Consider the following 12684-nt stretch of genomic DNA (forward strand, 5'->3'; position numbering starts at 1 on the left):
GTGGCACACCCCTAGCAGGGAAAGAGGTGAGTCCTTGGCAACAGGGCTTGCCAAGGAGGCTGCTGCACTCCCCCCCCACCACGATTACCTGGCCATACTCCTGCGTGCCACTGCCCGATTTGGCCCCAATGGGGCCAAATCGTGTTGCTACCCAGTGCAGGAACGCGCCAGGGCACTTGCCCCCCCCCCCCGGTTGCCAGGTCCCACCTAGTCTCCCGGTGGAAGGTGGGGAACCTGGCACCCACCATCCTGTGTCCCCTCTCGCACGTGAAGCAGGCGTGCTCCCACCCTGCACAATGACGTCACTTCCTCCTGGTCACTTCCCCCGTGTCCGCAGCACTCTCCACCTCTGCAGCCGCCTGATTTGGCCCTAATGGCAGCGCTTCTAGTGCGGACTATGGAGGTGGTGGAGAGTCCTGGCATGGCAGCAGTGCCTTCCCAAGGCCCCTCAGCAGGGGCCTGCCATAATCAATTTTCTAGAGCCGGTTGTATTTTTTCCAACAGTGGGATTTGTTTCTAGTAACAGTAATAACAGTGCTTATATACTGCCCCTCTGGACAGATTAGTGCCCACTCAAAGAGGTGAACGATGTCAGTCTTGCATGCTTTTCATTTAATGCCATGTCATGATGAAACACACACGCACTCCACTTAATCATTATTTGTGCACTGAGTTCTGTATAACATGGACCTCTTAGCTAGGGCAGTTCCCTGGAACACATACAAACACTCATCAAAGTGGGAGGCAGTTATCTGTTTCAGCAGGAACAGCCCCTCTGAGATATGTGCTATATAGAGGTATAGTCATTGTTACATTTACTCTGTGTGTGGGTGTGGGGTGTGGGTGTGGGTGTGGGTGTGGGGGGGGATTGGGCCTATCAGATAAAACTTTATTGGAAAATGTTCTCTGTTACTGTAAGGATGTGATGTTCAGAGAAAGTGTAGTTTTACTACATTTTGTAAACTGTTTTAACTATTAAGTATGGAACAGATACCTGAAAACTGATGCATTTTGGGAGATGTACATGAGTATCACTTTCACCTTCAGTACATATGATGGAGGGGGAATAACATTTTAAGAGATCGCAGGCACCTGCATTTTGCAAGATTAGATTAATTATTTACTTGAATGCACAGAGGAAGAGCCCCATATTCCAGCTTGCCCTTAAGTTAGCCCTGATGATCTTGAGATGGCTGCCATCTTTTTTTGGAAGAAACTGATACCTCTTCTCCTGTCCCCAGTGAAAAACAAACAAAAGCAAGGAAAGAGGAAGACACTATCAAATGGGCACTATCAAAATAGGAACTTTCCCAGTGTTTCCAAAAGGTGCCAGTGTTTATTACCCAATATTAGAACTTGGATTTATCTAGCAGGGACTGGGCAAGTATTAGAACTTGGGCTAGTAGGTACTGGCGCATCAGAAGGAGATCGGTCCTTACATATCACATTGTTAATTCTTCTGACTGCCCTGTTTAAAAAAACCCTTGCACTTCTGGGGTCTCATACCCCAAGGCCAAATTCCACTGTATTAAAGTAGAAAAGTTCCCACAACAATTAAAATGTTTGTGGTGGTAGAAGTTATTGAGTTTCACAGTACTGAAACAGCCAGATCATGAAAACACACTTTGACATGAGGCAGTGTGTTTCGTTTGCATGGATCCACCCCTTCCCATTTATCATATAAAATAACTCACACCAGTATGGTTTCTTTAAAAAGCTATATTTTTAAATAATCTGGAAAAACAAAAACTCACATACTTTCATTAATTTTAAAGGGAAGCACCTAAAATTAATAACTTCTAACATTTTTGTACCTTGGAGTATTTTTATCCCAATAGGGGGTAAAAAAGCGCTACCCCAGTAGACAGTTGTACAGATTTTAGAGACAGTTGTGTACTCCAAGTGCTTTTTATGTCTACTGAAAGCAAACTGTAAGTTGTAACAGTCTGTACTTTGGAGACATTGTTTACTATTGTACAGGTGACAATGTCCTAGGGGAGGCCTGGCACAGGTGTAGGGTTTCCAGGTCCTCTTACCCTCTGAGCGGAAGACCTGGCACTCATGTTTGGGTCGTCCTCCTGCATGCACAAAGCATGTGCACTCCTGGGCTAGGCTCTGGGGAATGCTGAATAGGGACCGATTTTGGCCAAATCGGGCCACTACGGCACATAGGAGTGTTGCTGGAGTGGCATGATCAGCCCCAGAGTGCTCCTGTGCTCCACAGCGAGCCAAATCGGACCTGTTTCAGGCTGAATCGAGCCACTGTGGAGCCCAGAAGCACTGCTGGGGTGGCACAACAGGCCCTGAGCCCTCCTACGGTCCCACCATGCAACCAGGGAGTGCTCCTTGGGAGGCACGTTCCCCCGCCTTTTCCCCCGCCAGTCAGGTAAGCAAGAGAGGGGGTTGGAGGGGGCGGGGAGGTGGCACAGCCCTCCCAAGGCTCTGCCACGGCCATGGCAGCTTCCTTGGGGCCTCAGAGGCAAGCCATGTTGCCCAGGGCTCACTTTTCATCCCCATGGAGGGGAGTGCGCCTGCGCGGAGATAAAAAGTGAGTCGTCACCACTACGGCTTGCCTTTTATATAGTAGGAATCTTGGAGAATATGTTTGTCTTAGCTCTGCCTTTGTGTTCAGAACCATTAATATTTTGTTACATTCTGAGAACAATCTTAGAAGGCAGTTCTTTTTGAGCTTTCCATGAACAAGCCAGTATCAGAACACTGGACCTGGTGGGCTTTGGTTGATCCAGCAAGGCAGTTCTGGTTCAGCTCTTTCAATGATGGACCATTAGTTGCTTGCAACAATTTGGCACTACTTCCTGCATGGCATCACTGTGCTTTATCCCCCTTGTGATTTATATTTGTGCACCATCAATGTGTTTGATAATTAACATGGTAACAGGTTTTTTTAATTGCCCGTCCAAGGAATTTGCAATCAAAATTTAGACAGAAGCAGGGCTTTTTTTCAGCTGGAACGCAGTAGAACAGAGTTCCGGCACCTCTTGAAAATGGTCACATGGCCGGTGGCCCCACCCCATGATCTCCAGACAGAGGGGAGTTTAGATTGCCCTCTGTCTGCAGATCAGGGGGCAGGGCCACCAGCCATGTGACCATTTTCGCTGAGGGCGATTTAAACTTTTTAAAACTCCCCCCTTGTTCCAGATGACCCAAAGTGACGTCATTGTGAGGTCCCAGAAAAAAAGCCCTGGACAGAAGAATATGATGTCGAGGGTAAACAAAGAAGAATATGTGTTCACTTTGATTAACCAGGCTTAACCAGGCATTTTCTGTAGAAAATGAGGATTTGGAGGCTTAAACTAAAGAAATTGCAGGAAAAGAGGAAGTTAAAGTCTTCAGGGAGGCAGTTTTTAGGTATAAGATAGGCCTGAAGGGGTGAATGTTACTAGCAGGGAGATATGAGAATGGATGGAGGAACACTGTTGTGTGTGTGTTTTAGGTGAAACTCTCAAGCATATCTACGAGGCATGATTGAGGCATCGGTTCTTGGGTGGCCTCAGGAGAAGTACTTGATGCCGTTCACCTTCTGTGTGATTGCAGTGCTGGATATAGAGGGTTCTGTGTCACACTAACAGTTGCTCCTGCTGAAAGTATCACACTTTCCTAATTAAACTCAGACTGACAGAGTCTGTCACATGCATTTAAAACGACTGTTCCTCCATGTAATATAGTACACCAGCCACATTTACATAGTTAACAAAAAACCCACACAGATTTGGAGTAGAAACGAAGTCATCCGTTCCGTCCAAGTATCTAGCGCAGATGTCTGTGCTGTAAGGTTGAGCTCCTGGTGCTCGTGCTTGCCACCTGCTGGGTAGCTTGCAGAAGTACAAAGATGTGGGCATGGTGAAGGCAACAAGCAGATTTCCACTGAAAGCACCACAGCAAAGTTGATTTGCAGCATGTTCAAGATGAACCAGTGAAAATGTTTTTTTTCCCCACAGTGCCCAATAAATGCATGACATTTATAAGAGGTATAAAATTTATAAATGCGTGACATTTTTAGATGTATTGATAGTCTTTTTACAAATGATTAGATAATTTCATGGAGGATGTATTTTGATCACAAAGCAGAACCTCCCTGCACAGAGGCCATGTCCTTCTGACTAGGGGTGTGTGATTCGGGTTTCTGATGCAGGAAAAATACCCAAATCGGATCCAGTTTGCAAAGATTTGGATTTCTGATTCTGCCCCAGCGTGCCAGATCCATTTTGGAAGCCTCGAATCAAAGATTCCTGAAGCGATTTGCATCGCTTAGGGAGGCTTCATGTCAAGGGGCATTTTAACCCCTGAATCAGCTGTCTGGCAGGGAGTTCCCCAACAGGCAGCTGAAGCCAGTGGGATTTAAACTACCCCCGCCGGCTGCTTATTTCCCCCAGTGGGAGAGGGAGGAGGGAACGCCCTCCCCAGCCCCATTGGGTGTGCTCCGAATCTTTACTAAGCACACCGAAGTGGGTTAAATAAGTGATTCCCGAAGTGGCTTGCCACTTTGGAAATCGCTTATTTATGAATTTTTCCCCACTTCGGGTTTCCCGAGGCAAGAAATCCGAATTTTTTTTGCTGCACAACTCTACTTCTGAATGCATGATACTGTGGACAGGAAGAGCATTACCTTCATGCTCGCTGGTTGGTTGTTACTGGAAACAGTGCAGGGCTAGGTGGTCCTTGATTTGATCCAGCAAGGCAGTTCTCAAGCAGGGCTCTTTTTAATCTCAGACCAGCTTGGTAGAGCATTCGTCAAAATCTTGCAACCTCAGCTGTGCATGAAAGAGATTAGGGTTTGCTGCTTTGCTTGGGGTTGCTCTTTGCAAACTTTCCTTATTCTGACTATTTAGGAGCTAAATAAGAAGAGAACGCAGAAGGAGATGGAGCATGCCATGCTAATCCGGCACGATGAGTCGACGCGGGAGTTAGAGTATAGGCAGCTGCACACGTTGCAGAAGCTACGCATGGACTTGATCCGGTTGCAGCACCAGACTGAGCTTGAGAACCAGCTGGAGTACAACAAGCGGCGGGAGCGGGAGTTGCACAGGAAGCACGTTATGGAACTTCGGCAGCAGCCCAAAAACCTGAAGGTAAGAGCTATTTATTTATTTTAATCCCATGCCCCTTTCTGACAAATTATGGCATTCAGGGCACTCTTCAAGTTTATAAAAGGAAAATGGTAGCCCAAATTAACAGTGGAACAAATTGTTGAGATGGGGGAAAAAATTAAGCACAAAAGACCCCAAAGTCAAACCTCAAAACTCCAGCTGTATTAGCCATTAACCCACAAGCAGAATCAAAATGGCGAGGGTGGGAGGCAATTAACTTTACTTACAGAATTTGCCTGATGCCAAAAAGAACAACAAAGGTAATACCAGACAAATATCTCTCAAGAGGAAAATGGATCCACAGAGCAGAGTCACAGAGAAGCCACATTTCTGGAAGACACCCACCTCACTTCTGAAGACAGGAACACTCAGAGAAGAGTCACCAATAGCAGTCTCAGCTAATGGGCCAGCTCATATGGGAAAAGGAGGTCATAGACCATTGATAGGTGTGAGAGTTGCCAAGGGTGTAACTCGGGCCACCAGACCTTAGCAGCACTGCCTTCTGATTCCAAATGTGGGGGGGAGAGTGAAATTTTTATAATCACTAGTTAATTTAATCGTTTTAGGAGGCCTCTTTATATACTTTTTCTAACCATATCAAATGTACAGAGCTGTTTAATATCCTGGTGAGGTCACTTGTAATGATGATAGATCCAGAGGAGTTAGATGTGTTAGTCGGTAGTTGCAAAATAATAAAGAGTCCTGTAGCACCTTTAAGACCAACCAAATTTATTGTAGCATAAGTTTTCGAGAACCACAGCTGTCTTCATCAGATGCATGGAGGGTATGAAGAAACTAACATACCCTCCATGCATCTGATGAAGGGAGCTGTGGATTCTTGAAAGCTTATGCTACAATAAACTTGGTTAGTCTTAAAGGTGCTACAGGACTTTTTACTATTTTATAATGATAAATGTAACATGCAGCCAGTATAGAGTAACCAGTCTTGTTTGTGATTTAAAAGTGGAAATAAAGAGCTTGGATTTGGAATTCATCATAAAATTCATAGGCATGACAAGATTGTATGTCTTTAGCCAGCTGGAGAAGTATTAGATTTCTTCACACAAAAATGTAGCAGAAAACTTGCAGTAAAATCCTAAGCAGAGTTACTGCAGTTTAAATCCATTGCTTTCAGTGGGCTTAAACTGGAGTAACTCTGCTTAGGATTTCACTGCTAGTCTGAAAACAGACTGCCCTTCTAAAGAGAGATGCAAGTGCTTTGAGAGAAGCACCGTTTCTGTGTATGCACACGTTTCTTTTGTTCCACTTCGCCTATAGCCAAACAGGTTTGGCAAGTAGTGAAAGTGGGATAAATGTGCAGTATCCAAATGTTTTATCTACTCCCCCTCCCCACTCATCTGCCTTCAGCTCTCTGGGGGAGGACCCCATAGGCTCTCTCCAGCATTTCTTTTTGAGAGCCAGAGAAACCTGCCAGTTATCAGACACATTTAAAAATTGTCCATGTTTTGTTCATGGCCAGCATAGAGGCTATTTATCCATTGGTTCAGTTTTTGTTACTGTAAAACTTCAAAGTCAAATTTGTAACACCTCCAGCTGCACATTATGCAGTCTGTACTGCTAAGGGTTTCTTCCGCATTTATCCCCAGTAACGCTTGATTGAAAAGTGACATTGACAGTAGCAAAGGCCTTCATGATATTTTGCACTTGTGTGATGTCTTGTTTAAACTGGGCTGCTACCCATGCAAAGCTGTAGCTGCTTTGCATGGATAGATGCCCAGTTTCAACAGGTTGCTGTGTAAGTGTGAAGTCCTGTGAGTGATTGCTTTTGCCATTGTCAGCATCACTTTTAAATCAAGCCTGAAGCTGAACTGTAGAAGTGACTTGAATGTTTTGTTTTTTTACTATATATAAGCTGATAGTGATATTGCATGAACCTTGTACAATTGCTAGCATTTTTAATACCATAACTTTTAAAAAATAAATAAATAAATGCATAACCTGAACTGTTGCTTTTCACCACAGGCCATGGAAATGCAGATCAAAAAGCAGTTCCAGGACACGTGCAAAGTGCAAACCAAGCAGTATAAAGCACTCAAGAACCACCAGCTGGAAGTGACTCCAAAGAGTGAGCACAAAACTATTCTGAAAAGCCTGAAAGACGAGCAGACAAGGAAGCTTGCCATTCTGGCTGAGCAGTACGAGCAGAGCATCAATGAGATGATGGCATCGCAAGCGGTGAGGACAACCTTTGGGCTGCAGGCCCTGACCACGTTCTTTCTTCCTGTAAAGAAAGCAGGGCCTGCTAAGTGTCGCTTGTCATGTAGAAAGACCCCGCTAATTAGAAGGTGGAAAAACCCAATCAATCAGACCCACTAAATGATTTTATATTTATCGTTATTTATTTACCTTGTAATATGTGAACATATTTTTTGACAGAGATAGGAATGGCTGCTGGAGGCATGAAATTGAAGAAAGGAGAGTCTAAGAAAAAAATGAGACAGTTTTAAAAAAACTGCATTCAGAGTCCACGAACAGGATGGATTGCAAGCTGTTCACAGAAAGGGAGCTTTAGAAATGGGACAAAGCAGTCCTTTCCTAACTCCAGTTGCAAAGCAGCATTGCTACTGTGCAGACTACTTAGATCGTTAATTGCTCTGTTTTTTTCCTGGTTTTTTCTTTGCTCTGGACATCTTGGGCTATTTCTCCACAGCAACAATTTTCTGTGATTCTCTTGTTGCTGTTGCCATTACAGAGATGCTTGCATGGGCAACAAAGTGTCCATAAAGGCAGTTTTCCCTGTAGTTCCTTTGCCTTGGACCTTTGCAGCTGCCATTTGCCCATATGCTTTTTTCTGATTTAAAAAAGAATTGTAATTGCTAGATTTCTGTAGCATATAATTATTTATTGTTATGATCTGTTAGCTCCTCTGAATTCTCAGCTTTCATTTTTAAAAGGTAAGTATTTCTTTTCCCTATAGAGATGTAAGAGGATAGGTCTATCTTTACAACGAAAAGTGTTACTTACTTTTTTTTTTAAATGAAAGCTAGGAATTCAGAGGAATTAATAGATCATAGCAATAGACTTATAATGCTAGAGTGATCTGGCAATTTCTGAGTTTCAAAACTCCCCAAACAGCCCCCTAGTGGCATAGCAGGGGAAATGGCTGAGGGAAGGAAAACTCTGCTCATGTGGGTGGGATCTTGGATAATGCATACATTCCCGGCCAGACCTCCTGAAAGAATGCTTGGAATGCACTCTTCCCAAAGAGATTAGAGAAAAGCAGGGTTCGAAAAGGCTGACCCAAGCTCAGTTAGACCACGACATCATGTGGATACTCCAGAAAGGGGGGAAAAAAAGCACTGCATGTTGGTAGCCAAAACAGCATGTGGAAGGAGCCAAAGCATGCCTTTGCCTTCTGTCTTAAGTCTGCCTGTCACAGATTGTCTTGGTTTGCTATTGAACCTTTGCATAACTCAGTCATAGCCCACCCTCAGGCTGACTACAGCAACTACGAAGTCCCCTTACTTTCTCGTGCTCTTTCAGCTGCGGCTGGATGAGGCTCAGGAAGCGGAATGCCAGGCCCTGCGGCTGCAGCTTCAGCAGGAGATGGAGCTGCTCAATGCCTACCAGAGCAAAATCAAGATGCAGACGGAAGCACAGCATGAACGGGAGCTCCAGAAACTGGAGCAGAGGGTGTCATTGCGCAGGGCACATCTTGAGCAAAAGGTATGTTGGCGGGTGGGGAATTCAACTATTGCCTACAGGCAGCAAAATAGTGGTAGAAAGCTGTAGGTGAAAGAACAGTGTCCCCGTAGAGTATGCATCTTTTAGCATCCATTTCCCTAGGAAGAGAAGGAGGGTTTGTTTCCTGGAGGCAAAAGAAGTTCCAGGAGCCAGTGGTATGAAGTCAGCTTCGTGTAAGGAGATGTATTAAAGATATGCAGAGCGTTTGTGATACCTGTATAGGGGAGCAGGCAGACAGTGCTAGTCTGTAAAAGCAGTAAAAGTTTCCTCAAAGCAAACAGCATACACTTAGACACATCTTCAAAGCCAGCCACAAAAAAAATTAGCAGATGCCAGTCTCTTGGTAGCTGTGTTCCAGTTTTCAGAATTGTTTTCTCTCCTAAGCTGGGGTGGACTAGGTGGCCAAAATGGCTCTGGGAAGGGGGCCCTATCCCCTCACCTGGTGGAAGAGCCAGGCTGCCTGCCTCCCTGAGTTTGTCCTTGCTTAACTGGCCCTGTCAGCAGTTGTCCTTGGCTGACACAGCAAGGCGCAATCACCGATGGAGCCAGGTGGGCAAGGAAAAGCTGGGACCAGTAAGCCAAGCAAGGGTTGCTGAGGCCAGGCACCATACCATCTGCCTCTGCTTTGCCACCTGCTCACCTCTCAGGCCAGTTGGAGAGGGGTAGGAGGAGGAGTCCCCAGGCCACTGGCTCACCATGACTTTTCCTAGTGGTCGTAATGGCCAATGGGCCCCTTCTCCAGTGGTAGCACCCAGCATTTCATGTTAATTGAATCAATTATCTTCTAGTCATCAAAGAAACATATTTAATGCAAAAGATGACAAGAGAAGTGACGAGTGGGATTCTCCCATGCCCACCACTGCTTGTGTTCACATTGTGCCCCCTCACTACCTCTGGGCACCATGTTGGTTTGGCTAATAACTGTTCTAGTGGTTGGCCATATGTATGCTCCCTGCACGAGCTGGGTTATGCACAATTAATTTTGGCTGTCATTATCAAGCCCAAGGCATTGTTTTTCACACTTGAACACTTGAGAAATATGAAATTATTAGATGGTGGGATGGAGAAGTTGGTCCGTAAACTGGTCACCAACAATCATAACAGCTGCTGTATTGGTGAAGTGGGTCTTTTCCATTGCACCCCACCTCCCTTCTGTGCATAATTCATAGACTGCAATGGTGGGGCATACCCCTGCCTAGAAGCCCGCTGGGACAAAGGCAGTGCCCTTCGTTCCAGAAGGACGGGCCTGAACATGCTTATTCTCTCATGAAGGGGCTACCCATAGTCATTCTGGGATGAAACACACATTCTAACTTGTACCTTTGCAAAAGGGTATTTCAGTCAGTGCATATTGCCATACCCTTAATTTGTTGCAATAATAAGAATGAAAGGGTGGGACCCACTTACAAGGAAGGATTGGTGGGTGTTTAATCCACTTCCAGAGACACTGATGTTCTCTGCAGATCCCGCCATCCGCCCACTGATTAAAGTGGCCTAGTGTGTTGGGAGGGGAGCACAGGACGTCCAGCACACTCCCCCCTCCCATTTACCTGTTCTCCTTTTAAAGTGCTTCCCTCCCCCCCCACACACACACACATGAGCATTATGAGCACCTGTTTCCCTTTTAACATGTCGTTCTGCATTAAATGGCGTAGATTCTGGCAAAGTGGGACTGAGCAGCCCCTGCTGAGGTTCAGTGCCATTGAGAGGACCACACTAACGGCCTGCCCTCGCTTCTGCCATTTCAGATTGAAGAGGAGCTGGCTGCCCTGCAGAAGGAGCGCAGCGAGAGGATAAAGTTTCTGTTGGAAAGGCAAGAGCGAGAGATTGAAACTTTTGACATGGAGAGCCTTCGAATGGGCTTTGGAAATTTGGTCACATTAGAATTTCCTAAGGAGGACTACAGATGAGATTAAATTTCTTTTGCCATTAAAAAAAATGCAAACAAAAAATCTCAAATCCCAACATTCCCCCCATGTTAACGGGTGTGCTCTCTCTCTTTCTGTCTCTCTTACTGACATCACGTCGGACTTAGTGCCTGTATATTCTTACTCCATCAGGGGCCCCCCTTCCCGCCAGGTGTCAAGCTCCAGTGCTGGACCACGCTCGGCAGTTTCTTGAGTCTCATAGTGTCTCACCGTATTGATGTCTCTGTGCAATGGTTTTTTTCTAAAAAAAAGAAAAGAGAAATATATATGTTTCAGTGAAAACTTTGGAGACAATTCTAATGAATCAAAAAAGTGGATGTATGTTTGCTCAAAAGCAATCACTTCATTTTTGCCACCAACCAATGAAAGTACAAGCAAAAAAAAGTAATTTTTAAAAAAAGAAGTCAGTCCCCAGGGGGAGAGAGATGGATGTCGCAGCCTTACCTTAATCAGCTGCTGCATAACTTTTTAGTTTTTAATTTTATTTCTTCTTCTTTTTTTGGTATTTATTCATCAGGAATAATTAAATAAAAAATAATAAAAAATTTTATTAAGAGATTGAGAAATTTGATACATTTTACAGAAAAAATACGAATTCTGAATTGTGCTGTACATATCAGTGGTGGACATATTATTACTTTGGGAGGGGAGGGGAGGGGGGGTTGGGGGCTGAGGGAGAGCGTGATTTTTTTGAAAAGGGCCAGGCCAGGCCAGGTGGGTTTTTGGCCGAGGTCTTTGGCACATTCTTGATTGTATCATAAATCATTTTCTGCTGTAGCAGAGGATGTGAATACACTTAAAAAAACAAAAAACAAAAAAACAGAAGCCCAGAGGATCCCAGGAGCACAAATTGGGCCTTGTCAAATTGTGTATTTTGTGTATAGAAGGAAATTTAAGGAGAAATTTACTTATTTTCATATTGTATTTTAACTGTTTCTCTGATCAAAAGTTTTTTTACTACCTGCCTCCTTGTCCCACCCCCACCCCACCCCCAGGCCACTCCAACCCCCCCTGCACCCCCTTTTCCAAGTCAGTCTTTGGAGTTCCACACTGTCCCTCAGTCACATCACCTTGATCTTTCCTCTTCCCCCTCCCTCTTCTTCCACCTTGGTTCCCCACCCCAACGTTGCTCCCCCTTCCCGACCCTGATAATCTTGGTCATAAATATTGCATTATTCACACTTTCAAACTGTGTATTTTCTTACAATAAAAAGGTTTAAAAAAAGGCTTTACTTCTTTTGCATGCACTTTAAAAAAAACAAAAACAACAAAAAAAACCTTTTTCAGGTTCAAAGGAAGAGCATGATAACTGTCAGAGCTTTTAATTATATTTGTAAATAAAAGTGTTGCTCACGAAGCCTTGCTGTCTCATTGTAGAGGGGAGCAGCTCTTCCCGAGCCGTTCTCCCCCACCCCTTCCAGTCATCCATGCCAGGGGGAGGTTGTGTGGCCTGTCGTCTTCTTTGAGAGTGTCTGACAAACAGGTCATGCCAACAAACCTCACCCCCCCCCCCCCCGAAGACACGCGTCTTCTGCTTTGAGCCAGCTGCTGGTTGCCGTTTGCTGCTGCTTGTGAACATTGAGGGCTGATATTTTGTTGAGTCCTTTCCTCGGTCAGCAGGCCAAGAGGAGGAGGGCGGCATGATAGAGCGGCAGCCGTCTGCATATATATATAAAGGGCTTGTGTATGTATTCCATGCCTGATTTCTCAGGGAAGATTAAAATGGCTTCGTTTGTACTCAGGAACAACACACTGTTGAACCTCTTAGGGTGAAGACCGGGCATCAAGCAGGAGAGCTGTGACTAATAAGCATCCCCGTTGGATCCAAATGCCCCTTCTCCAATTCTGAGCTGAGAATCGGTCTGCCACAGAAACAAGCAGCAAATGATTATGCTGATTGGCTGGTGCCTGCAACGTCACCAAAGTACGTTCTCCCCGTTCCA

General features: G+C 45.0%; 1 protein-coding gene across 2 annotated transcripts in view; it reads left to right on the forward strand.

The window, feature by feature from the left end:
- The window catches only part of TAOK3 (TAO kinase 3), a 119097-nt gene extending 107021 nt beyond the window's left edge, over positions 1 to 12076 (forward strand). For both annotated transcript variants that reach the window (XM_054996391.1, XM_054996392.1), the window contains 4 exons: positions 4851 to 5090; positions 7092 to 7304; positions 8613 to 8795; positions 10562 to 12076. In XM_054996391.1, coding sequence (XP_054852366.1) covers positions 4851 to 5090; positions 7092 to 7304; positions 8613 to 8795; positions 10562 to 10723 — 798 coding nt within the window. In that variant the 3' untranslated portion in view covers positions 10724 to 12076. The remainder of the gene's footprint in view (positions 1 to 4850; positions 5091 to 7091; positions 7305 to 8612; positions 8796 to 10561) is intronic.
- Positions 12077 to 12684: the final 608 nt, after the last annotated feature.

Source organism: Eublepharis macularius, chromosome 13 (genome assembly GCF_028583425.1).
Source record: "Eublepharis macularius isolate TG4126 chromosome 13, MPM_Emac_v1.0, whole genome shotgun sequence".
Taxonomy (NCBI): domain Eukaryota; kingdom Metazoa; phylum Chordata; class Lepidosauria; order Squamata; family Eublepharidae; genus Eublepharis; species Eublepharis macularius.